At 44.9% G+C, this 26,997-nt stretch overlaps 2 protein-coding genes across 4 annotated transcripts in view; both read left to right on the top strand.

Annotated features, from left to right (window-relative positions):
- Positions 1-9,646: 9,646 nt before the first annotated feature.
- Positions 9,647-24,577, top strand: LOC139535460 (RNA-binding protein 5-like). Of its 3 annotated transcripts, none has more exons than XM_071334870.1 (25): positions 9,647-10,093; positions 10,326-10,359; positions 14,190-14,361; positions 14,480-14,635; positions 14,807-14,876; positions 15,304-15,377; positions 16,219-16,302; positions 16,616-16,676; positions 17,183-17,248; positions 17,360-17,520; positions 17,737-17,834; positions 18,910-18,997; positions 19,090-19,161; positions 19,261-19,324; positions 19,424-19,506; positions 19,622-19,742; positions 19,880-19,971; positions 20,093-20,272; positions 20,457-20,597; positions 20,897-20,974; positions 21,097-21,291; positions 21,443-21,517; positions 21,635-21,738; positions 21,973-22,102; positions 23,934-24,577. In XM_071334870.1, the coding sequence occupies exons 2-25, from the start codon at positions 10,343-10,345 to the stop codon at positions 24,057-24,059; spliced, it is 2,508 nt and encodes an 835-aa protein (XP_071190971.1). In that variant the 5' UTR covers positions 9,647-10,093; positions 10,326-10,342; the 3' UTR covers positions 24,060-24,577. The 3 variants fall into 3 exon arrangements, with proteins under 3 accessions (XP_071190971.1, XP_071190972.1, XP_071190973.1); XM_071334871.1 differs by having other exon boundaries at positions 20,900-20,974; XM_071334872.1 differs by lacking the exons at positions 9,647-10,093; positions 10,326-10,359; positions 14,190-14,361; positions 14,480-14,635; positions 14,807-14,876 and having other exon boundaries at positions 14,924-15,377.
- Positions 24,578-24,954: 377 nt separating this feature from the next.
- Positions 24,955-26,997, top strand: part of LOC139535474 (sodium-coupled neutral amino acid transporter 3-like) — a 102,885-nt gene continuing 100,842 nt past the window's right edge. The window contains exon 1 of the mRNA XM_071334899.1: positions 24,955-25,024. The gene's annotated coding sequence lies outside the window, so the exon portion shown is untranslated. The remainder of the gene's footprint in view (positions 25,025-26,997) is intronic.

The raw sequence follows: 26,997 nt of genomic DNA on the forward strand, positions 1-26,997 counted from the left end.
AAGTCCCTTTTCAGGGGACACAATGCAAGCTTTGAGTGGATGACTGGTTTCCTTTATATGTAATAGCTTTGTGTCTCTAAACTAGTACAAGTACTGACCTTAAACATACATTTTGTTTAATGTGGCGAAATGAAAAATAACCACCAGTGTGTGATCCTCACAAATGGTAATACTGATCTTCAGGGAATGGAAGTTTGGATTTGCTTGAAAAAAATCATTTTTATGCCTTTTTACTCCTCTTGCCTTTTGAATGACAACGTTTCAAATTAACTCAACATAACATTGTTATAGGTTAGTAATTAAGTTTCCTTAATCTCTATACCTGAAATATTGTTCCTCAAATTGGAGCTTTGTTTGTGGGTGACTGAGTGAGTCCTTGCTGGACTGATCAAGAGAAGAGGGTGTAGAAATAACTAGTGCTGTAATATCCTCCATTGCACGGTTGCAAGGCTTCAGTTAGACCTTGTCTCCTACAAGCCTGAAACAGTGTAGACGAGAACATTGTGCGATTATTTAAAGATATACTCTTTGAAGAGGTAGGGTTCTTTTCGGAAGATGCAGGGACTCTGCTGTCCTAACTTCAGGGGGAAGCTGGTTCCACCACTGGGGTGCCAGGACAGAAAAGACCTTTGACTGGGCTGAGCGGGTGCTGCCCTCCTATAGGGGTGGGAGGGCCAAGAGACCAGAGGTGGCAGAACGGAGTACTCGGGTTGGGGTGTACAATTTGAGTGTAGCCTGAAGGTAGGGAGGGGCCGTTCCTCTTGCTGCTCCGTAGCCAAGTAGCATGGTCTTGTAGTGGATGTGAACTTCGACTGGAAGTCAGTGGAGTGTGCGGAGGAGCATGGTGATATGGAAAAACTTTGGATTAGGACCTTGCGCCTCTTCCTGTGTGAGGTAGAGCCGTACTCTACGGATGTTGTAGAGCATGAACCTGCAGGAGCGAGTCACTACTTTGATGTTTGCAGAGAACGACAGGGTGTTGTCCAGCATCCCGCCAAGGTTCTTTGCACTCTGGAAGGGGGAAACCGTGGAGTTGTCAACCGTGATGGAGAGGTCTTGGAGCGGGCAGGCCTTCCCTGGGTGGATAAGCAGGGCCGTCTTCTTGAGGTTGAGCTTGAGGTGGTGGGCCGACAACCAAGCTGAGATATCTGCCAGGCACACAGAGATGCAAGTCACCACCTGGGTGTCAGAAGAGGGGAAGGAGAAAAGTAGTTGAGTGTCATCTGTATACAGTTGAAGTCGGAAGTTTACATACACTTAGGTTGGAACCATTAAAACTCGTTTTTAAACCATTCCACAAATTTCTTGTTAACAAACTATAGTTTTGGCAAGTCGGTTAGGACATCTACTTTGTGCATGACACAAGTAATTTTCCCAACAATTGTTTACAGACAGATTATTTCACTATCACAATTCCAGTGGGTCAGAAGTTTACATACACAAAGTTGTCTGTGCCTTTAAACAGCTTGGAAAATTCCAGAAAATTATGTAATGGCTTTAGAAGATTCTGTTAGGCTAATTGACATCATTTGAGTCAATTGGAGGTGTACCTGTGGATGTATTTCAAGGCCTACCTTCAAACTCAGTGCCTCTTTGCTTGACATTATTGGAAAATCAAAAGAAGTCAGCCAAGACCTCAGAAAAATAATTGTAGACCTCCACAAGTCTGGTTCATCCTTGGGAGCAATTTCCAAACGCCTGAATGTACCACGTTCATCTGTACAAACAATAGTACGCAAGTATAAACACCATGGGACCACGCAGCAGTCATACCGCTCAGGAAGGAGACACGTTCTGTCTCCTAGAGATGAACGTACTTTGGTGCGAAAAGCGCAAATCAATCCCAGAACAACAGCAAAGGACCTTGTGAAGATGCAGGAGGAAACAGGTACAAAAGTATCTATATGTATGTAAACATTATTAAAGTGACCAGTGATCAAGGACTATGTACTACGTGGCAGGGACTCCAGACAGACATGGATTATGAAGGTCAAGCCAGCGACGTCGACTAGAGGTCAGCCTTCAACACCAAAATGCCCTACAAGGTCATTACTAAGCTCAGGGGCCTGGGTCTGAATCAGTGAGTGATGGTCAGTGATGTGCACGCCAAGGAACTTTAAGCTAATGACCCTCTCCACTGCGGTCCTGTCAATGTGAATGTGGGCGTGCTCTCTCTGCTGTCTCCTGTAGTCCACAATCAGCTCCTTCATTTTGTTGAGGTTATTTTCCTCGCATCACTCTGCAGTGCACTCACCTCCTCCCTGTATTCTGTCTCATCGTCGTTGAGACAGCCTACCACTTGTGTCGACAGCAAACTTGATGATCGAGTTGGAGACGTCCGGTTACGCAGTCATGGGTGAACAAGGAGTACAGGAGGGGGCAGCAGCAGCATGGTGGAGATGTTGTTTCCTACCTTCACCACTTGGGATCAGCCGGTCAGGAAGTCCAGGACCCAGTTGCACAAGGGGGGTTCAGACCCAGGGCCCTGAGCTTAGTGATGACCTTGTAGGGCACTATGGTGTTGAAGGCTGAGCTCTAGTCGACGTCGCTGGCTTGACCTTCATAATCCATGTTTGTCTGGAGTCCCTGCCACATATGTACATATTGTGTCTGAGCCATTGAAATGTGACTCCACTTTGTCCCTGTAGTGTCATTTTTCCTCTTTGATTGCCTTATGAAGGTTGCAGTGGGTCTGTTTGTACATGTCCATGTTCCCAGTCACCTTGCCATGGTTAAATGCGGTGGTTTGCCCTTTCAGTTTTGCACAAATGCTGCCATCTATTCACATTTTTTGTTTGGTTAAGTTATAATCTTCAGTGGGAACAACATCCTCTATGCATTTCCTGATGAGCCCGTCACCGAGTCAGTGTATACAGTGTATACAGCTTTCAGAATGAAACAAATATTAATTTTCACAAAGTCTGCTGCCTCAGTGTCTTTAGATATTTTTGTCAGATGTTACTATGGAATACTGAAGTATACTTACAAGCATTTCATAAGTGTCAAAGGCTTTTATTGACAATTACATGAAGTTGATGCAAAGAGTCAATATTTGCAGTGTTGACCCTTCTTTTTCAAGACCTCTGCAATCCGCCCTGGCATGCTGGCAATTAACTTCTAGGCCACATCCTGACTGATGGCAGGCCATTCTTGCATAATCAATGCTTGGAGTTTGTCAGACTTTGTGGGTTTTTGTTTGTCCACCCGCCTCTTGAGGATTGACCACAAGTTCTCAATGGGATTAAGGTCTGGGGAGTTTCCTGGCCATGGACCCAAAATATCGATGTTTTGTTCCCCGAGCCACTTAGTTATCACTTTTGCCTTATGGCAAGGTGCTCTATCATGCTGGAAAAGGCATTGTTCATCACCAAACTGTTCCTGGATGTTTGGGAGAAGTTGCTCTCGGAGGATGTGTTGGTACCATTCTATATTCATGGCTGTGTTCTTAGGCAAAATTGTGAGTGAGCCCACTCCCTTGGCTGAGAAGCAACCCCACACATGAATGGTCTCAGGATGCTTTACTGTTGGCATGACACAGGACTAATGGTAGTGCTCACCTTGTCTTCTCCGGACAAGCTTTTTTCCAGATGCCCCAAACAATCGGAAAGGGGATTCATCAGAGAAAATGACTTTACCCCAGTCCTCAGCAGTCCAATCCCTTCACCTTTTGCAGACTATCAGTCTGTCCCTGATGTTTTTCCTGGAGAGAAGTGGCTTCTTTGTTGCCCTTCTTGACACCAGGCAATCCTCCAAAAGTCTTTGCCTCACTGTGCGTGCAGATGCACTCACACCTGCCTGCTGCCATTCCTGAGCAAGCTCTCTACTGGTGGTGCCCCGATCCCGCAGCTGAATCAACTTTAGGAGACGGTCCTGGCGCTTGCTGGACTTTCTTGGGCGCCCTGAAGCCTTCTTCACAACAATTGAACCGCTCTCCTTGACGTTCTTGATGATCCAATAAATGGTTGATTTAGGTGCAATCTTACTGGCAGCAATATCCTTGCCTGTGAAGCCCTTTTTGTGCAAAGCAATGATGACGGCACGTGTTTCCTTGCAGGTAACCGTGGTAGACAGAGGAAGAACAATGATTTCAAGCACCACCCTCCTTTTGAAGCTTCCAGTCTGTTATTCGAACTCAATCAGCATGACAGAGTGATCTCCAGCCTTGTCCTCGTCAACAATCACACCTGTGTTAACGAGAGAATCACTGACATGATGTCAGCTGGTCCTTTTGTGTCAGGGCTGAAATGCAGTGGAAATGTTTATTGGGGATTCAGCATCATTTGCATGGCAAAGAGGGACTTTGCAATTAATTGCAATTCATCTGATCACTCTTCATAACATTCTGGAGTATATGCAAATTGCCATTATACAAACTGAGGCAGCAGACTTTGTGAAAAAATAATATTTGTGTCATTCTCAAAACTTTTGGCCACGACTGTACATCAATACTATTCTCAGAGCGTTTCCCAGAACGTTTCCCAGTCTGTGTGATCAAAACAATCTTGAAGCATAGATTCTGTATGGTCAGACCAACACTGAACAGTACGTACCACGGGAGCTTCCTGTTTAAGTTTCTGCCTATAGTCGGGTAGGAGCAGAATGGAGGCATGGTCTGATTTGCCGAAGGGAGGGCGGGGGAGGGCCTAGAAGGCCAGCACCCCGGAGTCACCTCTTCACTGTTGGCGTTGAAACTGGTGTTTTGCAGATACTATTTAATGAAGCTGCCAGTTGAGGACTTGTGAGGCGTCTGTTTCTCAAACTAGACACTCTGATGTACTTGTCCTCTTGCTCAGTTGTGCACAGGGGCCTCCCACTCCTCTTTCTATTCAGGTTAGAGCCAGTTTGCGCTGTTCTGTGAAGGGAGTAGTACACAGCGTTGTATGAGATCTTCAGTTTCTCGCATGGAATAGCCTTCATTTCTCAGAACAAGAATAGACTGACGAGTTAAAGAAAAAAAATCTTTTTTTCTGGCCATTTTGAGCCTGTAATCGAACCCACAAATGCTGATGTTCCAGATACTCAACTAATCTAAAGAAAGCCAGTTTTATTGCTTCTGTCACGCCCTGGCCTTAGTATTCTTTGTTTCCTTTATTATTTTAGTTAGGTCAGGGTGTGACATGGGGAATGTATGTGTTTTTGTATTGTCTAGGATGGTTGTATGGTTTAGGGGGTTAAGTAGAGTAGATGGGTTTGTGTTTAGTGTAGGTGTCTAGCTGTGTCTATGGTTGCCTGAATGGTTCTCAATCAGAGACAGATGTCATTAATTGTCTCTGATTGGGAGCCATATTTAAGACAGCCATAGGCACTAGGTTAATGTGGGTAATTGTCTATGTTGTACGTTTGTAGCTTGTGTGTGCACTTACGTCTTTAGCTTCACGATCGTTTGTTGTTTTGGTTTCAGTTTGTTCAAGTGTTCATTGCGTGTTTTTTCCTTTTCTCTAAAATAAAAGAGAATGTATTTTGCACACGCTGCGCCTTGGTCCACTCTCTCTCAGCAAGACGATCGTGACAGAATTACCCACCAAAGGACCAAGCAGCGTGTGAAACAGCAACAGGACCCACCTACACAGGATTCATGGACATGGGAGGAGATATTAGATGGAAAGGGACTTTGGGCACAACCGGGAGAATATCGCCTCCCTCGTGAAGAGCTGGAGGCAGCTATAGCCGAGAGGAGGCGATATGAGGAGGCAGCACGGAAGCAAGGCTGGAAGCCCGTGAGTACAACCCAAAAATTTCTTGGGGGGGGGGCTGAAAGGGAGTGTGGCGAAGTCAGGTAGGAGACCTGCGCATACTCCCTGTACTTACCGTGGAGAGCGAGAGTACAGGCAGACACCGTGTTACGCAGTAGAGCGCATGGTGTCTCCTGTACGTGTTCATAGCCCGGTGCGGGTTATTCCACCTCCCCGCACTGGTAGGGCTAGATTGAGGATTGAGCCGGATGTCATGAAGCCGGCCCAACGCATCTGGCCACCAGTGCGTCTCCTCGGGCCGGCTTACATGGCACCAGCCTTACGCATGGTGTCCCCGGTTCGCCTACATAGCCCGGTGCGGGTTATTCCACCTCCCCGCACTGGTCGGGCGACGGGGAGCATACAACCAGGTAAGGTTGGGCAGGCTCAGTGCTCAAGGGAGCCAGTACGCCTGCACGGTCCGGTATTTCCGGCGCCACCTCCCCGCCCCAGCCCAGTACCACCAGTGCGTACACCACGCACCAGGCTTCCAGTGCGTCTCCAGAGCCCTGTTCCTCCTCCACACACTAGCCCTGTGGTGCGTGTCTCCAGCCCATTACCACCTGTGCCTACGCCACGCACCAAGCCTCCTGTGTGTTCCCAGAGTCCTGTGCGTCCTGTTGCTGCTCCCCGCACTAGCCCTGAGATGCGTGTCTTCAGCCCGGTACCACCAGTGCCGGCACCACGCACTAGGTCTAATGTGAGTATCCAGGGTCCAGTATGCCCTGTTCCTTCTCCCCGCACTAGCCTGAAGGTGCGTGTCCTTAGCCCGGTACCTCCAGTTCCGGTACCACGCACCAGGCCTACAGTGCGCCTCAGCCGGCCAGAGTCTGCCGTCTGCCCAGCGCCATCTGAGCCATCCGTCTGCCCAGCGCCATCTGAGCCATCCGTCTGCCCAGCGCCGTCTGAGCCATCCGTCTGCCCAGCGCCGTCTGAGCCATCCGTCTGCCCAGCGCCGTCTGAGCCATCCGTCTGCCCAGCGCCGTCTGAGCCATCCGTCTGCCCAGCGCCGTCTGAGCCATCCGTCTGCCCAGCGCCGTCTGAGCCATCCGTCTGCCCAGCGCCGTTTGAGCCATCCGTCTGCCCAGCGCCGTCTGAGTCTTCCGTCTGCCCAGAGCCATCCGTCTGTCCCGAGCCATTAGAGCCGCCCGTCTGTCCCGAGCCGTTCGTCAGTCAGGAGCCGCTAGAGCCGCCAGTCAGCCAGGATCCGCCAGAGCCGCCAGTCAGCCAGGATCAGCCAGGATCCGCCAGAGCCGCCAGTCAGCCAGGATCCGCCAGAGCCGCCAGTCAGCCAGGATCCGCCAGAGCCGCCAGTCAGCCAGGATCCGCCAGAGCCGCCAGGATCCGCCAGAGCCGCCAGTCAGCCAGGATCCGCCAGATCCGTCCGCCAGCCATGAGCAGCCAGATCCGTCCGCCAGCCATGAGCAGCCAGATCCGTCCGCCAGCCATGAGCAGCCAGATCCGTCAGCCAGCCATGAGCAGCCAGATCCGTCAGCCAGCCATGAGCAGCCAGATCCGTCAGTCCGGAGCTACCCCTCAGTCCGGAGCTACCCCTCAGTCCGGAGCTACCCCTCAGTCCGGAGCTACCCCTCAGTCCGGAGCTACCGCTCCGTCCGGAGCTACCCCTCAGTCCGGAGCTACCCCTCCGTCCGGAGCTACCCCTCCGTCCGGAGCTACCCCTCCGTCCGGAGCTACCCCTCCGTCCGGAGCTACCCCTCCGTCCGGAGCTACCCCTCCGTCCGGAGCTACCCCTCCGTCCGGTGGCGCCCTCTGGGATGGTCTTCAGTCCGGGACTTGCTACAAGGGTCGCCGCTCTAGAGGCGCCACCAAAGCGGGTATTGACAATGGTGGAGTGGGGGCCTCGTCCCGCGCCCGAGCCGCCGCCATGATGGGGGCCACCCCGGACCCTCCCCTTCTATTTCAGGTTCTGCGGCCGGAGTCCGCACCTTTGGGGGGGGGGGGGGGGGGGTACTGTCACGCCCTGGCCTTAGTATTCTTTGTTTCCTTTATTATTTTAGTTAGGTCAGGGTGTGACATGGGGAATGTATGTGTTTTTGTATTGTCTAGGATGGTTGTATGGTTTAGGGGGTTAAGTAGAGTAGATGGGTTTGTGTTTAGTGTAGGTGTCTAGCTGTGTCTATGGTTGCCTGAATGGTTCTCAATCAGAGACAGATGTCATTAATTGTCTCTGATTGGGAGCCATATTTAAGACAGCCATAGGCACTAGGTTAATGTGGGTAATTGTCTATGTTGTACGTTTGTAGCTTGTGTGTGCACTTACGTCTTTAGCTTCACGATCGTTTGTTTTGGTTTCAGTTTGTTAGTGTTCATTGCGTGTTTTTTCCTTTTCTCTAAAATAAAAGAATGTATTTTGCACACGCTGCGCCTTGGTCCACTCTCTCTCAGCAAGACGATCGTGACAGCTTCTTTAATCAGAACAGTTTTCAGCTGTGCTAACATAATTGCAAAAGGGTTTTCTAATGATCAATTAGCCTTTAAAATGATAAACTTGGATTAGCTAACACAACGTGCCATTGGAACACAGGAGTGATGGTTGCTGATAATGGGCCTCATATATATATATATATATATATAAAGTATACGACAAAACACACATCACGACGAGACAACACTACATAAAGCGAGACCTAGGACAGCAAGGCAGCAACACATGACAACACAGCATGGTAGCAACACAACATGACAACAACATGGTAGCAACATATGGCAGCAGCACAACATGGTACAAACATTATTGGGCACAGACAACAGCACAAAGGGCAAGAAGGTAGAGACAACAATACATCACGCAAAGCAGCCACAACTGTCAGTAAGAGTGTCCATGATTGAGTCTGAATAAAGAGATGGAGATAAAACTGTCCAGTTTGAGTGTTTGTTGCAGCTCGTTCCAGTCGCTATCTGCAGCGAACTGAAAAGACGAGCGACCCAGGGATGTGTGCTCTTTAGGGACCTTTAACAGAATGTGACTGGCAGAACGGGTGTTATATGTGGAGGATGAAGGCTGCAGTAGATATCTCAGGTAGGGAGTGAGTCCTAAGGCCTAAGAGGGTTTTATAAATAAGCATCAACCAGTGGGTCTTGTGATGGGTATACAGAGATGACCAGTTTACAGAGGAGTATAGAGTGCAGTGATGTGGCCTATAAGTAGCATTGGTGGCAAATCTGATGGCCGAATGGTAAAGAACATCTAGCCGCTAGAGAGCACCCTTACCTGCCGATCTATAAAGTACATCTCCGTAAACTAGCATGGGTAGGATGGTCATCTGAATTAGGGTTAGTTTGGCAGCTGGGGTGAAAGAGGAGCGATTACGATAGAGCAAACCACGTCTAGATTTATGGATGACCCGCAGCCTGTTCAGAATGTCGCTCAACAGTTGAGGGATACTGATACATTGCTTGTAAATTACGTGGATTTTGTGGCGTTTATTGCGCTGCCCAAACAAACAAGAAGTTGAAGAGGGGACATAATTGTAGGTGCGGCTGAAAGGTTTTTGGGTCTGCAGGAATTAACAGCCAAAGCATTGCAGTGAAAACTGAATGAAGATGTTTCCCCCACATAAAAAACATCCCACTGTCAGTGTATATTTTTATTTATTTGTTCAACTTTGTTTATCATTTACTACCCATACAGTAGGTGGCTTATTGCACATAAAATGTGTGTGAACGCCATTAAACTATAGAAGAAGAGAACATTGTCAAAGTATTTTTATTTTTTATAATCCAAGATAAACCACAACCTGTCATTTACAATGGGCGCAAATGAATCATACTGTGCAAAACAATCAAGGAGGTGGGCAGAGCCAAGCATCTTATTGGCGCGATCTATCATATATTTGCATATTTCCATCAGGGAACGTCTATTTTGAAGTGCGCGTGTGTCGTAACTCAACTTGCCCTTGCACTCCTAAACGACGCCATTTTTTTACAACTTCGGCAAAGGGTAAAGTCCACAAAACTTTTTCCACTGTTCATAACATATTTTAGTTTTGGGAAGAGAAACTCTATTGAGCTCAAATGTGTCATCGATGAGAAAATGTGCAGAATTTTGGCCAAAATCCATCTCGATCCATCTTCTCCCACTGGGCTTCCTCTCATTCCCATATGTGGTTGTGAGTGGAAATACCAACCGGATGCTTCAGATTTATACATCCGGTGAAACATCTGGCTCATTGTGTGGCGATTTTGTTTTCCACGTCTCCGCCGCTAAGCATCTTGGGAAGAAGAAGGTGCTGAAGACCAACAACCATTTTTCCTGTGAAATGTGCAAGTACTTGAATTGTTTGCAAAACCTATTTAGCAAACAGATCATCATCGGGAATCTCCTACAGCTTTTTTAAGTTGTGAGTTAATATGCTTCTGTACAGTTGTTACGTTACTGTTTGTTCTTGAGCTAGCTAGCTGGTTCGTTTTAAGGCGTAACGTTAGCTATAACGTAACTTTAGCAATGATAGAGTACTGTCTTATGAGTCACCATATAGCTTCTGCTTCTAGCAGACAAGCCAAATAGCTAGTTAAGTTAGCTGACGATCGTAATAATGTTGTTTTCTCCCCCCCACTTCCAATCTTTGATAGTCGTGACAACCATTGAAATGGGAGCTGATAAGCGGTGAGTAACAAATTAACATAACAATATAACGTTAGTGAACTGCACTGAGGTCGGGAACACAATCGTTACATTAAAGGAAAAATCCACCCAAAACCACTCATTCCTATTTACAGTGTTACATAACACTGAATATTTTTTGTTAAATGTTTCGTTTTGTCGTTTATAATAGGGTTGGTAACATGTGGTTGGGAGCTTTGGGCCATTAATTGAAAGGTCGCTGGTTCGAATCCCTGGGCTAACTAGGTGAAAAGTCTGTAATACCCTTGAGTAAGGTACTTAAATCTAATTACTCCTGTAAGTCACTCTGGATAAGAACATCTTCTAAATTACAAAAATGTTAATTGTTGTAGAAATGTTACAGCCCAAGTCAACTACAAAACCCGCAATGCTCTGTGGGCCGGTTAGTTAGCTACCTAGGGAGGTAGCTATGCACAGTAGTACCAAAGTCAATATCAGCATTTGAAATAACTAAAATAGCCTAAACAAACCGCAAGATCAATTTAGGCGTCTACAGTCTCACCATGTTCAACCTGGAGATTGATGTGCCTGAGTGGAGTCTGACATTCGCAAAGGCACCATGCAATGCACCCTGGACTGACGAGGCAGACAAATAGGAGAAATCTGTTAGACCCTCTTAAATTACACATTTCTGGAGGTAATATCGTAAAAATAGAATCCATGGTTTATTCGAGAGAAGACAACCTCCTGCGTTGACGTCGGCCACTATTGGAACCTGCCATGTATGTTAGATGTTCTCAAAGTCGTATTCCTATTAACGTCCAGTGTCGTGATCGCAATGCTACGTCATACCGACAAAAATTCTGCCTGCTTAAACGGCAATAGCTCAGATGCCCAGGGAATCAATAGAACATCGCTCAGATGCACAAAAACAATAACATTCAAAACAGCTGTGTCTTTAAGACGATGTGGAGCCGGCACAAGAGATGGGTCACAAAACATACATCAATGGGATATGCCACTTTACTCAATTGTGCTTTTATCCACACTGCGCCGTTGAGATTGAAATATTGCTTGTTTTCCCAGAAAACACTCCTTTTTATGCTCTTTCAACCTACCAGTAGCCACTGCAGCCATTATGGGAAGGCATGTCGCGTTTCAAAATTTCAAAATGTCTGCAGTTAGTGCTAGTTAGCATGGGGATGAAAAATACAGTTTTCCAGGACAATTTGTAGTATTTAAATCTTCGATATATCAGTGGCATATCCCATCTGTGCATTGAGGTACATTTTCCCACCTATATCCAGCGTCATATTGTAACCATGATTGCGTTCTGACGTCAGTGCAGATCAGTGTAAACTAACCTCTGCCGAGTCCCCAAGGAAAATGGAAAGAGAGCCCTTCGGGGCGAGTTCAGCTTTTGGACCTTAACAAGGCGCCACTCCATCTTAACCCCCTCCTCCACATTTAATTGTTTGGTTGAACAGTGCAGAGGAGAATCTACCCTGACAGTTTATTTTCTTCTCGTCAAGACCAATATGTAGGGGGATCTAGGTTCAGGTTTTCCTTTGACGCCTACTTTGTTTGGTTAGTGTAAACAAGCGTTTTGGTAGGGTCTGTATCTTCTGGCAAGTAGCTTGCTAACTAGCTATAACATTTATAACACTATGTATTGCTTACATTACCATTCCACGGTTTACTAGCACTACAGAGTAAACAACTCCCTCCTAAAAATGCAATGAAAGACATCTGGTAGGGATGTGTATCTTTCCCTTTCAACATGAATTGATACATAGCTAGATAGCTACATGGGCTCCGATACGCGATATGATTTTGTTTAAAAGGATTCAGTGCGATTGTTTGATTAGAGAAATGAATTGATGCAATTTGGTGCGATATGATTCGGTGCCCCAACATTTATTGCATGAACACATTCATTTTCCATTCTAAATTAAAATCTGCTGCTGATGGAGTTCATGAGTTGGGTGTCTGAGCTGGATCTGTCTGAGCTGACTTCTGTGTGTGTAAATGATATGTCTATCAGTGGTGTAAAGTACTTCAGTAAAAATACTCTAAAGTACTACTTAATCTGTTTTTTGTGGTATCTGTACTATACTATTTATATTTGACAACTTTTACTTCACTACATTCCTAAAGAAAACAATTAACTTTTTTACTCCATACATTTCCCTGACACCCAAAAGTACTTGTTACATTTTGAATGCTTAGCAGGACAGGAACATGCTCCTATTCACGCACTTGTCAAGAGAACATCCTTGCTCTCTCTAATGCCTTTAAACTGCCGGACTCACTAATCACACATGCTTCATTTGTAAATTATGTTGGAGTGTGCCCCAGGCTCTGTAAAAAAACAAAATGGTGGCATCTGGTTTGCTTAATATAAAAAATCTTCAATTATATATACTTTGACTTTTGATACTTATGTATCTTTAAAACCAAATACTTTTAGACATACTACCGTAGTAGTATTTTACTGGGTGACTTTCACTTGAGTTTTTTATTTTTTATTAAGGTATCTTTTACTCAAGTATGACAACTGGGTCGTTTTTCCACCACTGACGTCTATGGTGTATGTAGGCACCTGAGCTGAGCGATAAGAGAAACTGGGCATCTACCCCCCCCCCCCCCCCCCACACACACACACTTTTGATCTGAAATCACTGTCACCCACTCATAAAAAAAAATTCAGATTAAAAGTGTTAGTAATGTATCAATATTTATCTTTAAAAAATAGCTATGGCACAACTTTGGATTTCACTCCGGTCTCATAATTGAATTGTTTCGACCGTTTGGAAGTGTTGCGCATAGCAAAAGTGATTTCAGTCCTCTTTTATGAAATTATCAACTTTACCCTATCTAAAAATGACCATTATATACTTATTGTTTAAAGCAAAACTAACAAAAGTATTGCTCATGGTGATCCTGAACAATCGGTAAAACACAATTTTCAGAGTGTTTTGATAAAAATAACCTAGCAAATTACATTGGTTGTCACTCAACTAATAAACCCGAACATTGTGCAAGCAGCCATTTGACAAACATTTGAATGCAAGAATAGGCCAACCTCTCTTTGGCTAGTGCGCACAGCGGCGCGTGCAGGTTGACTAGGCTACTGATATAGCCTGGGTTTGTTTGGCATCCAAAATGACTTGTAGATCAATGATTGTCAACATAATGACATGCTCAGTTCGACACTGAAGATGAGGTATTTTTGGAAGGTAGAAAGTAAGTCATTTTTGGAGAAGAAAAAAATTCTAGTGAACTGGCGATTCGTAACATTTCAATCGATTTTCTCACCAATGCGTGCTACATTTTGATCTGTTTTGGGTCCTGCGGACTGATGCACTCATTTCTTAATCATTTGAACCGGGACCGATGCGTATCGGTGACTCTTTACATCCCTAGCATCTGGCAGAAGTAAATTCATCCATAAAACACATATCATTTTTTATTTATTTTATGATCGGGTTTTCATGAATTTGATGTAATCGTCAAGCCCATTCAAAACACCAGGGACATGAACACTGAAGTATGGTGTAGGAATGTGTCACTTGCACAGGATATAAACTGGTTAGGTTAGGCCGTCAGGCAGAGTTTCAGTGGCATTCACAGTATAAGGAAGCAGAGTGGTTTGCAAGATACCTGACTAAATCCCACACAACAATGCAATAGTAGATTTGTTTCTGCTTGAAAAAACATAATTGTAAGGGTTATGTTGTTAAAAATGTAAATAATAGTACTTGGAGGTTATCTTGAGCCATATAATTACATTGGAACCCATTTCGTTATTCCTTGAGTGTGTCAAAATTAGATCTGCGTTTGACTATGTGTCTATGCCTGTGTGCGCACAGGGTGAGTCGCACAGAGCGTAGCGGCAGATACGGCGGCAACAATCAGGGCCGGGGTGAGAGGCGAGAGCGAGGAGACCAGGAACGAGAGCACGTCATGCGCCGCTGGGGTGAAGAGAGACGCATCGAACGCTACGATGGAGGGGAACACCGGGGGAACAGAGCCAGTCCAGAGGTATGCCTTCCGAGTCAGACGCCCAGTGACATGACTTGGCAAGGGAGTGCAGCCAAAACCAATCTTGTTGACGACTAGGAGAATACACTGATCCACGCTGTTTTATCCGCGCCAACAGAGAGACCGGAAGCAGAGGAACAACGATAGATCTGAAGAAGGCTACCACTCTGATGGAGATTACCCGGAGCAGGACTACAGGGGGGAGCCAGGGGAAGAGAAGGAGAGTAAGACCATCATGCTCCGGGGCCTGTCCCTTCACGTCACAGAGGGAGACGTAAGTTCTTCGCTCTCTGCTTTAGACCCACCAACGGTCAGTAATGTGGTTCGTGCAAAGAAGAGTAGATTATACAGTGAAACTAAAGGAGACGTTAGCAATTGTATAATGTCAACTGAAATGTGTTGCGGAACTGAGGGCTACGGATTTAAATGTTCTTGTGCCTTCCAGATCCGAGCTGCCCTGGACCAGCTGGAGGGACCCCAGCCAATAGATGTCCGGCTGATGAAGAAGAGGACAGGTGAGACCCAGGCGTTCCATGGAGTCCCTCCTTTCCCCCGCGATCTTTGACCACAGGGCCAATCTGCTTCAATTGGCTTCAGTTTTGCCATAGCAACATAAAAAATCAGATGAAATCGTTATGAATTAATGTCAAAAGCAAAGAAACAATATTTTACATTCTGTTAAGTTGTGGAGCGAAAAGGTAAGTAAGAGCATCAGCCAGTCAAGCGCTGTTTCAAATGAAAGAATAAAATAATGCATATAGGCACACTGAGGATGTATGGTCCAGTGTCATCCTGCAGGATTTCTTGCTATGGCAAAACCCAAAATGAAGGGCCCACTGTTTGCCATATTGGGTCCTGAAGCAGTTTGTGACAGAGTTTGAATGTTGTGCCCATGGACTCTGACTAACACTCCTCCCGTCTATATTTGAATGCTGTCTCTAGGTATAAGCAGAGGTTTCGCCTTCGTGGAGTTTTATCACTTGCAAGATGCTACCCGATGGATGGAGACCAATCAGGTTGCTTCACAATCGCCAAGTCTAGTTTTTACCTTGGAGATCTGGGGAAAAAAAGAGAACCAAATGGCAACCAAAGTGAACTGAATAAGAACAAAAAATGATTTGAAGGAAATGTGGATTTAAGTTGGATTTTAGTTGGAGAATACTATATTGGAATCTTAATATGGTATCCATAAAGACTGCATGGTTTTAGAGGTTTATTTAACCTTTCACTGATAATTCTTTAATCTCACTGCCCCCCATATTTTCAGGGTGTAATACTAAGGTTTTAAGACGTTCGATGTCAATAGAATTGAGCCATGTAGCCTAATTTAACGGAAACTTACCTTAAACCACTTTGAGATTATAGTACCCTACAATCTGACTGGTAAGATAACTCAGGAAGACATTTTTCTGATAAAAGATAGTCAAAGGCCATCGGGGAAAATAAGGAATTCTGTCTCCTAGCCTAGTGTCCTCTCCAAATTTGAGCACTTACTTGTCAGTTGATGTTTTTTTTTCTTTTTAGTGATTGATTCATGCTGTACTTCTTAGCAAATTAATTTGTCTGTTGGAAGCATATCCCTGGTTCTAGGGAAGCCGATCAAAGTATCTCTATCATGTTAACATACACTCTGCTCCGGCTCAGTCTGGACACTCGGGTCCCAAACACATTAAGAACCCTCTGTACACAAGCTCACATACACATCCTTCCGTCTTTCTTTGACACAAGCGCCAACCGGGGGTCCCTTTCCCCCTTCCCTCCTTGCCAACACTGCTTGTATTTTGGGTGCAGCTAGAGTGAGACGTGCGCCAGCCAGGAAAGCTTGAAATGACCAACATTTTGCCCCCCCTCTTACAGAAACTCCTGGTCATCCAAGGCAAGAGTGTGGCCATGCACTACAGCAACCCCCGGCACAAGTTTGAAGACTGGCTCTGCAGCACTGTAAGTTTCTGCTGTGGCTTGACTCCATATCCCACCCTGCCTACACTGTTGTCCCCTTCCACTCCTATCTGAAATGCTGTAGTGACAATGTTAGGCAATCAATTGTTACCTTATAGTCCAGAATGAGCTCCTGCCAAATGACTTTGAGCACATTGTTAGGTGTAGGAATGCCTGATTGCATTAGTTGCCAGTGTGAGCGTTTGGCTCAGGTAAGCACCCTGCACTGCTTTTAGTTTGCTATTCATCTGAGGCAGCGGTGTCCTAGACCTAAGTAGCTGTATTTTCAATAAAAAGTGTGACCGGTTGCTTGCAGTGCGGCCTGTACAATTTCCGGAGGAGGCTGAAGTGCTTCAGGTGCGGAGCATCCAAAGCTGGTAAGTAGTTCCTGAATCAGGAAGCCACTGCTTGCACCCATCTGGATGGTCTGACACAATACCATGGGGCTACGCACTGGTGCAGGCGCAATAGAGAATACAGATACAGGGCTCTACAGTGCGACCATTCTACTCTCATATGTGCCAAAATATTTTGCTGTGCGACCTGGAATAAAAAAAAAAAATATATATATATATTTGTCATTGTGCTACTAAATTTCTTTGTGTGGGCCTACATTTTTCAACTTAGCGCACATGTGCTCCTAGTAATAAAAAATGTATTAAAAAAGGTCCGCGTAGAGCCCTGACTAATCATATTTCTTAGTATTGTGAACAAACCAGATTTAGCTGAAAATGTACTTGAGAATTGACAGGTGGAATAGCGAGGATGTCAAATCCCTGTGGAGCAGGAACATTTTCTAACTCATGTCCTGGGCTCTGTCATGGGTACTGAGGGCGAGGTGACGCTAATGCCCTGCTCTCATTCTTCCTGCTTTTCCCAACAGAGTGTGAAACTAACAGCACCACTGGAGTCCGAGAGACCCAGCAGAGCGGAGACTACTACGGCGACAGTGAGTACCTCTCCGCCGTCATGAAACTAAGTCCTGTCAGATAACCTGAGGGGGGTCTGAGAGCCAATGGGATCATTTTATACTGAATATTTGTGTGTGTGTCCTCTCCAGCCATCATCCTTAGGAACATAGCCCCCCTTACCACTGTGGAGGCCATCATGACGGCCCTGGCCCCCTACGCCAACCTGTCAACCAGCAACATCCGTCTCATCAAGGACAAACAGACGGGCCAGAACAGAGGCTTCACCTTCGTACAGCTTTCCTCCCCTCTGGTATGCCAGCCTTTCAGCAGAGCTCAACATTTTATTTGGTTTGAGTATCTTTACAGAGCGACCTCTGTATCTTCAGTGATGTTCCCCTTTTTTGATTGTTAATGGTCAACTGGTGTTTCTCATCTTTGGCTTGATTTCGTGGAGTCTGTATACACTTTTCTCTGTAAGTTAAATGAGTATGTTTATTCTTAGTGCTTTGTTGTTTCTGCATCACAGGAGGCTTCTCAGCTCCTAACCATCTTACAAGGACTGCAGCCCCCTCTCAAGCTTGATGGGAAGACCATCGGTGTGGACTATGCCAAGAGTGCAAGGAAGTGAGTGTCCCGTCACAGCGATGTCCGTGGTTAGGTTTAACTTATTTCGGATCATTGGGACGCTAGCGTCCCACCTCGACAACATCTGGTGAAATTGCAGATTGCGAAGTGTTATACACCATTCTTTAGTTTAGAATCTTGGTAATCGAACCGCTTTGTCCGATTTACAATAGACTTTACGGCAAAAGCAAAGCATTTGATTGTCTGAGGACAGCGCCTCACCCACGTCCTGCATTAACATGAATTCATAACCTGCACAGGTGTCACACAACTCAAAAATAGCGATGAATATATCACTTACCTTTGAAGATCTTCATCTTTTTGCAATCCAAAGGGTCCCAGTTACACAATTAATGGTTTTGCTCGATAAAGTCCTTTATATCCCAAAACTGTCTGTTTATTTTGCATGTTTGATTCAGGAATCCACCTGTTCCAACTCGCCCAACATGCCTACAAAGGCATCTAAAAAGTTACCTGTAAATTTCGTCCAAACAATTCAAACAACGTTTCTAATCCAACCCTAATATGTAAATAATCAATCAAATTTAAGATGGAGTATCCTGTGTTCAATACCGGAGAAAAAGAATGAGGAGCACGCACTCATTCACGCGCACCAAAAGACCTAGAGTCCTTCTGAGGGACACTTTTTTTAAAGAAGTCTAGTGGAAGCTATATGAACTGCAATCTGGGTCCTAATTATTAGACTTTCCCATAGAAAAGCATTAAAGTCCAATGACCTCAACAACAACAAAAATCCTGGATGGATTGTTCTCGGTGTTTCGCCAAATCAGTTCTGTTATACTCAGACATTATTTTAACAGTTTTAGAAACTTTAGTGTTTAATATCCAATACTACCATGCATATGCTTATCCTAGCTTATGGGCCTGAGTAACAGGCAGTTTACTTTGGGCACCTCAATCATCCAAACTTATGAATACTGCCCCCTAGCCTTAAAGTTGAGATGTCAATGGTTAGGGTTATAGTGTTCTCAGCATAATTCCAGTGGAGGATGTTCTCAAGAGGGCATAGGGATGGAGATGTCTCCCTAATCTCTACTCTCCTTGGTCTCTTCAGGGATCTCTTGCTCCCAGACTGTAACCGGATCAGTGCCTTCTCTGCGGCCAGCACAGCCATCGCTGCTGCCCAGTGGTCCTCCAGCCAGGTAAACGCGCACAAACCCACATCTCCTCACGTTCACCGGTGACGTTTTGTTTTCCCGATGCACATGCTAACAGTCAGTGTGTTCCTTCCTAGCCACAGCAGGGTGTTGAAGGACAGCTGTCGGAGTACAGCTATCTAGAGGAGGGCTACGTTCCCTACACACAGGTACGGTGATGGTTACCCCAGTCTGTAAATACCTGGGATGCATTGTAGACGCTGCTGCTTCAATGTGTGACTTGACTGTGTGCCTTGCTGTGTCGATAGGACTACCAGGCCTACTACCAGCAGGCAGCCGGAGACCTCTCCCAGGGCAACGGAATACTGGGAGGTGAGAGGCAACATTTGCATTCAGTGTCCATGCCTTTTTAATAGCCTTCTGATTTGAGGAGAACGTGTGTAATAAAGCCTGGGTGTCTTTTATTCACAGCGGCCCCAGCTGCTACAGGAGTGGTGATCTCACAGGTTGCACAAGTCTACCAACCCCGCCTTATCAGTCACACTGCCACACAGGTGAGTCTCTGTCTTTAATCTATGGGGCTGGCAATACACACACCGTTGCCTTTACTGCACCACGGACAGTATGCTTGCCCTAAAGATTCCCCACAATAGCCAATTATCTCTGCAGGCACTGCAATTGGCCCAGCAACTGGAAGCAAAACAGACCGGCGTTCACTCGGCAGCTGCAACCATTACAGCGCCGGTTTCCACAGCAACAGCAACACTCTCTGGACTGGCCACAGACACTGGTAAGAGCCTCCCTCTCCTGACAAGTTCCAGTGCAGAATGAAACTTAGTGGAATGCTTTCCGATTTAAAATGATCTACTCTATTCAAGCCAGGATTTGATTGTTTGTAATCTTCCATACTCTTGTCTTCGTCCCCAGCTGTTCCCGACACCTCCACCTACCAGTATGACGAATCCTCGGGCTACTACTTCGACCCTGAAACTGGCCTCTACTACGACCCAAATACCCATGTAAGTACCCACACTCCGGTCAATGTTTTCTGTTGCCATTTTGAATGGTTCCACCATGCCTCGTGAGTTGACTGAAGAAGGGGTATGTATGTGTTTTTGACAGTTATCTTCTCTCCTCCAGTACTACTATAATTCCCAAACACAGCAGTACCTGTACTGGGACAGTGAGAAGCAGACGTACGTCCCTGCCTCAGCCGCCGACCAAACTGAGCAGACGGCAAACGCAGCAGCAGCTAGCAAAGAGGCTAAGGAATCCAAGGAGAGGAAACAAGAGAAGCCCAAGAGCAAGACGGCTCAGCAGGTAGGCAGAGGAGACCGGGATCGCTTCAGATGTCAAGGCGGTACAGATGTATATGAGAAAACGGGGGGGGCGTTGCCGTCTACATTCTGTTGGTACCGGGACAATGTCATGAAACCCTTGTTGCTGTCAAGGGGTGTTGTATTAAAGTGTGTGTAGTTTGACTGAGTTGTCATGCTCTTTCCAGATTGCTAAGGACATGGAGCGCTGGGCGAAGAGTCTGAACAAGCAGAAGGAGAACTTCAAAAGCAGCTTCCAGCCCGTCAGCCAGGAGGAGAGGAAAGAGGCCGCGGCCGCCGACGCAGGCTTCACACTCTTCGAGAAGAAGGTAGCCATTTTAGGTCTATCCATGACGATTAGAATCCTTTAGAGCGGCGTTTCCCCGAACTCAGTCCTCGGGACCCCAAGGGGTGCATGTTTTTGCCCTAGCACTACACAGCTGATTCACATAATCAACTAATCATCAAGCTGTGTAGTGCTAGGGCAAAAACGTGCACCCCTTGGGGTCCCGAGGACTGAGTTCGGGGAAACGCTGCTTTAGAGGACTCATGCAGTGACACTTTTGACTTGATGGCGTCAGATTGAAGAGGTGACTTGATGGCAGTGACTAGTGTTGTGACTTTGCAGCAGGCTGGAAGCTTGGAAATGCTCATGTCAGAAGCAGTGCAGCGCCCAGAGGAGCAGGCCCCAACCAACTCAGCCAAGGTAACATATTGATACTAGACTCAAATGTAAGCTCAGAAATGACAGATCATACATTTTATCTTCCAGTCTTGTATGGTACCTACTTGGTTGTATGGTAACTATCTGGTTGTGTCTTTCCCCAGGTTGGTCTGGTGGCAGCCTACAGTGGGGACAGTGACCCAGAGGAGGGAGGTGCAGCAGAGCCGGAGCGCGATAGTGGTGAGCAGGGCCAGGATCAGCTGACCGACTGGAAGAAGATGGCCTGCCTGCTGTGTAGGAGACAGTTCCCCAATAAGGACGGCCTGGTGCGCCACCAGCAGCTCTCTGACCTTCACAAGGTGCTGATCACTGACGCCCAGGAAGAACCCCACTTTAGTCTACTCGCTAAACTGTTATGAAAATGAACATCTATTATGTGAAAGAAGGAGCTTGTTTATGTATGAATTTAGTGTGAAGGGGTCTTAATCTTTATTTGTCTTCAAATCCCAGCAAAACCTGGAGGTCCACCGCAGATCTAAGCTGAGTCAGGCTGAGCTGGAAGAGCTGGAGAGGAAAGAGACAGAGGTGAGCCTCCGACATGAAGACTGTTGGTCTAATGTTACTGGTTGACTTTTGGTTAATAGAAACCCTGTTGTCAGGTTTGTTTCTACATTCATTTTCTATTTCCCTCCCTGTGAACAGATGAAGTACAGAGACCGGGCTGCAGAGAGGAGAGAGAAATACGGCATCCCTGAACCCCCAGCACCCAAAAAGAAGAAATTCACAGCACAGCCAGCACCAGTCGTGTAAGCTGCTACTGTGCTATAATCATGCTTATTCTTATTATCATTGTTACCCAATCATTTGTATACATTTTGTGTAAGAATTTTAAGATGGGCACGTTCTTTCCCCACCCCACCCCCTTTTTGCTGTGGCAATAGTATTTTGTCGGCATGTTATAAATGTACACTGTGATGTTCTGTGAAGTGAGATTGGGTAACAATGATTGTGTTGTGTCATTTCCCCCTTCTCCTCTGCAGTAACTATGAACAACCCACCAAAGACGGTCTGAACAGTGACAACATTGGGAACAAGATGCTACAGGCCATGGGATGGCAGGAAGGCAGAGGTCTGGGCCGCAACCAGCAGGGCATCACTGCACCTATTGAGGTGAATCTTGTCCAGTTTAAACCAGTAATAGTGCTGCTTCAACCCAAAAGCAAACCCTGTGAAGATATCTTTCATATACAACAAAGTCTGTTAAATTTGCTCTTTTATCTTCTCTAGGGTATGTGGGACGGTAGCGTCCCACCTCGTCAACAGCCAGTGAAACTGCAGGGCGCCAAATTCAAAACAACAGAAATCCCATAATTTAAATTCCTCAAACATACAAGTATTTTACACCATTTTAAAGCTACACTTGTTGTAAATCCAGCCAAAGTGGTTTTATGACGAAAGCACACCAAACGATTGTGTTAGGTATGAGCCAAGTCACAGAAAAAGACAGCCATTTTTCCAGCCAAAGAGAGCAGTAATAAAAAGCAGAAATAGAGATAAAATTAATCACTAAGCTTTCATGATCTTCATCAGATGACACTCATAGGACTTCATGTTACACAATACATGTATGTTTTGTTCGGTAAAGTTCATATTTATATCCAAAAATCGGAGTTTAGGCGGGACGCTACTGTCCCACTTGGCAAAAAGCCTGAGAAAATGCAGAGCGCCATATTCAAATTAATTACTATGAAAATTACTATAAAATCAAACTTTCATTAAATCACACATGAAAGATACCAAATTAAAGCTACACTGGTTGTGAATCCAGCCAACATGTCAGAATTCAAATAGGCTTTTCGGCAAAAGCATACGATGCTATTTTCTGAGGATAGCACCATTGTAAACAAAGAGATGTGCATGCAGGGTTGGAATATGCTCGACACAAAACGCAGAAATAAAAATATAATTCATGCCTTACCTTTGACGAGCTTCTGTTGTTGGCACTCCAATATGTCCCATAAACATCACAAATGGTCCTTTTGTTTGATTAATTCTGTCGATATATATCCAAAATGTCCATTTATTTGGCGCGTTTGATCCAGAAAAACACAGGTTCCAACTTGCTCAAACGTGACAACAAAATATCTCAAAGGTTACCTGTGAACTTTGCCCAAAAATTTCAAACTACTTTTCTAATACAACTTTAGGTATTTTTTTAACGTTAATAATCGATAAAATTGAAGACGGGATGATCTGTGTTTAATACAGGATTAAAACCAACCGTAGCATGCCTTCTGGTCATGCGCTTCAATCAAACAGGACACCTAGAGTGACTCGACTTCAAGATGGCCGTATTTCTTCATTACACAAAGGAATAACCTCAACCAATTTCTCTAGACAGTTGACATCCAGTGGAAGCCGTAGGAACTGCAAGCAGGTCGCTTAGAAATCAGGTCGCAATGAAAACTCATTGAAAAGACAGTGACCTCAAAACAAAATCTGAATGGTTTATCCTCGGGGTTTCTCTTGCTAAATAAGTTCTGTTATACTCACAGATATGATTCAAACAGTTTTATAAACTTCAGAGTTTTCTATCCAAATCTACTAATAATATGCATATCTTATCTTCTGTGGATGAGTAGCTTTCAGTTTAATTTGGGTATGCTTTTCATCCGAACGTGAAAATGCTGCTACCCTAGAGAAGTTAAGTGTAGAACCGCGTTGTAGTGGTAACACTCTCCTTCACATATGCACCGGAGACCAGGGTTACATTTTTGGGTACACTCTAACCACTTTCTCCCTCTTGCCTGTCTCCCCACCTAATTATTTATTCATATTTATTTACATATAATATTTATTTATATAATATGTATTTATATAATATATTTATTTATAACATATCTTTTATTTATATTTATTTATAATATATATATATTTTTTTTAAAATACGCCAGTGTTGAACGCCTTTACTTATCTCAGACATGCTGTTATCTCCCTACAGGCCCAGCTGAGGGCGAAGGGAGCTGGTCTGGGAACCAAAGGCAGCAGCTACGGCCTGTCTGCCTCAGACACCTACAAAGACGCTGTCCGCAAAGCCATGTTTGCCCGCTTCACTGAAATGGAGTGATTTGCCAAATATACCTGCCTTCCAAGAACAGCCATATCCTACTGACCTGGTGCTATGTTCCCTGTGTTTCTGTGTGGGGCAATCACCATCCCTGGGCATCTTAACATCTCTCCCTACATTCATCCATAAACAGACGCCTTGAGATAAAGGGATTGTAATGGCAGCATGGGGAAGTTGCAGAGATTACATGCTTTATTGAGGGATTGGATGGAGGGCCTTCCTTTGCTAAAAGATGTGCGTTTCTTTGGATTAATTTCTGAGTGCAGTCACATTGTGTCATCAGTCTGCTAGGGAATAGGAAAACGGAGAAAGGACTTGTCTATTGGAGAAATGTAAAATTATGTAGTTTATGATTTGTATATATTTGATTGTGTAAGAATTTTAAGATAGTCACGTTCTTTCCCCACCCCCCTTTTTGCTGTGGCAATAGTATTTTGTCGGCATGTTATAAATGTACAGTTTGTATGGTATGCGTTCTCATTTTGTACAGAAAATATTAAATGAGATTGATCAACCAATTCATGTGGACTTCATTGTGGATGCTGAGCATAATTCTATGACTTTTGCAATCAGATGTGCAATCTCTAGGTAAACGGGCTGTTCAATTGCAGACTTTGCTTTAGCTCGCACTCAAATTACTACTTTTCACAAACTTGGTGAAAAATGAAATCTAGAAGCGCATTCCAAACTTGGGTGTCGCTCAGTAAAAAAAAAACATTGGGAAACTCAGGCATTTGTTTATAGTTTGTGGGCTCTTCAGTCTACATCCATCTTGGGTCGAACTTCTGAAGCAAGGCCCCTTCATTTGATTTCAACCTAAAGTGAATGTTTTGCAGATGCAGTCGACCCCTCCCCCTGTGTTTCCTCCCACAGGCATGGCCATTCTACCAGAATTGAGATGTAGAGTACTGCAGACTACCGGCTACCCCTTTGCCATTAGGACCTCCCTGGTGTCTCACTACGAGGTAAGCAACCCGGTGGAGCTAATTTACTAGGTTTAGCATTGTTGAAAGGATGTGTTTTATTACAGCTCCCTTTTACTCTTCTGGATCTGACTAGATAGTTGTCTTTGCTTGATATCAATTGCTGTCCAATGGACTGGCTAGTGTTGCGCTGTAGTTTGTAGTCTGGTTCCAAAGACTCTAGAGGTCCCATTCTTCACACAGCTGGAACAAGAGCAGTGACAAGTGGTAATCGTTTCGAGCGAAGGCAACATTGAATTAATTACGAACTGTGCTCTATTGTAAACCTTTTTCTGACCGTCGGAATCGTCTTCTAAATAAGAGAACCATGTCTCCTTGTATGCAAAATTAATATTACAATTTTGGAGAAGTTGTCTGACAACTGTCTGCAGTAGTGGTCTGTAGCGTTCTATAGCGGACTCATGTTTACTAATACAGTTTGTAGATTTGCTTAATGAACTTATGTCATTAGTTGAAGCACATAGAACTGGTTCAGTTACTGATAAACTAAAGCCAAGTCACAAATGCACTATTGGAAACATGTAAGGAGCTGCTGGGGATACTATTTAATATTCAAAATGTAATATTCCCCCCCCCCCCCCCCCAAAAAAAAAATTATGGTAGGCATGTAATACCATTGACAGCCGTTACAAATAACCATCCCACAATAAGGAAGTGGGAGTTTAAGGTTCTGGGTCCCCCAGATGATCTCTTCCTCTTCAGCCCACTACTTTGGTGTGCTGGACCCACAAAAGCAAACTAACATAAATTGCCCTAAAAAACTACAAGAAGACAAACAGGAATTACGTAAAAAAATATATACATGCATACATACTAAAAACAACTAGATTTTTCATATGGCTGGCGATCAGGAGCACGTTTCCTTTGTATATGAAAATCTGGCCCATACCTCTTGACGAGTTATTTGGTCCCACTTATCAGTAAAATGTTGAGACCTCTTACTTTCTTTTGCAGTCAATCCTTCTAGTGTATAATAGTGTTTGACAGTTATTTTGAAAGAATCCAGTACTAACATTTGTTTTCTGAGTTTAAAAAAAATCTAACCTTCCCCAGCAGAATCGAGAGATTGTATATCGAATTGCTGCAAGTAACGGATTGTAATTATGATTTGTACATAGTGTACAAAACATTAGGAATACCTGCTCTTTCCATGACCGACTAACCAGGTGAAAGCTATGATCCCTTATAGATGTCACTTTTAATAACCTCTCAAATCACTGTAGATGAAGGGGAAGAGACTGGTTAAAGAAGGATTTTTAATTGAGACATGGATTGTGTGTGCCATTCAGAGGGGGAATGGGCAAGACGAAAGATTGAAGTGCCTTTGAATGGGGTGTGGTAGTCGGTGCCAGATGCACCGGTTTGAGTGTGTCAAACTGCAACGCTGCTGGGTTTTTCACGCTCAACAGTTTCCTGTGTGTATCAAGAATGTCCATCACCCAAAGGACATCCAGCCAACTTGACACAACTGTAGGAAGCATTGGAGTTAACATGGGCCAGAATCCCTGTGGAACGCTTTTGACACCATGTAGAGTCCACGCCCTGACGAATTGAGTCTGTTCTTAGAGCAAAAGGGGTGCTACTCAATATTAGGAAGGTGTTCCTAATGTGTTGTACACTCTGTGTAATATCCCCATACATTGTACACAGTGTTTTAAATCAAATAAAATTCCCATTATTATCAATGATTAAAAAAAAAGAAATAAGATCCCCTTTTCCAGAAACACTTTAATCCGTATATTTGAATTCAACCACATGATTAGACTCTGAATTTGTTATTCTTTCTGGGGGATGGCTGTGGTTTTGGACAGGTCTTCCCAGGTGTGTTATTAGGGAGAGAGATGGTGGGGGTCAAGATGGACCAAGCTTGAAGGAGGAGTTTACAGGTCAGATGCTGCACCTATCCCTCAGCAGACTGGAGCTACACTCTCTTATATCAAAGTAACCCAGTAAAT

This window comes from Salvelinus alpinus, chromosome 12 (genome assembly GCF_045679555.1).
Source record: "Salvelinus alpinus chromosome 12, SLU_Salpinus.1, whole genome shotgun sequence".
Classification (NCBI taxonomy): domain Eukaryota; kingdom Metazoa; phylum Chordata; class Actinopteri; order Salmoniformes; family Salmonidae; genus Salvelinus; species Salvelinus alpinus.

Coding starts and splice junctions, on each gene's coding strand:
- LOC139535460 (XM_071334870.1), top strand. Junction 19,162..19,260: donor GCTACGTTCCCTACACACAG/GTACGGTGATGG, acceptor CTGTGTCGATAG/GACTACCAGGCCTACTACCA. Junction 19,325..19,423: donor GGGCAACGGAATACTGGGAG/GTGAGAGGCAAC, acceptor TTTTATTCACAG/CGGCCCCAGCTGCTACAGGA.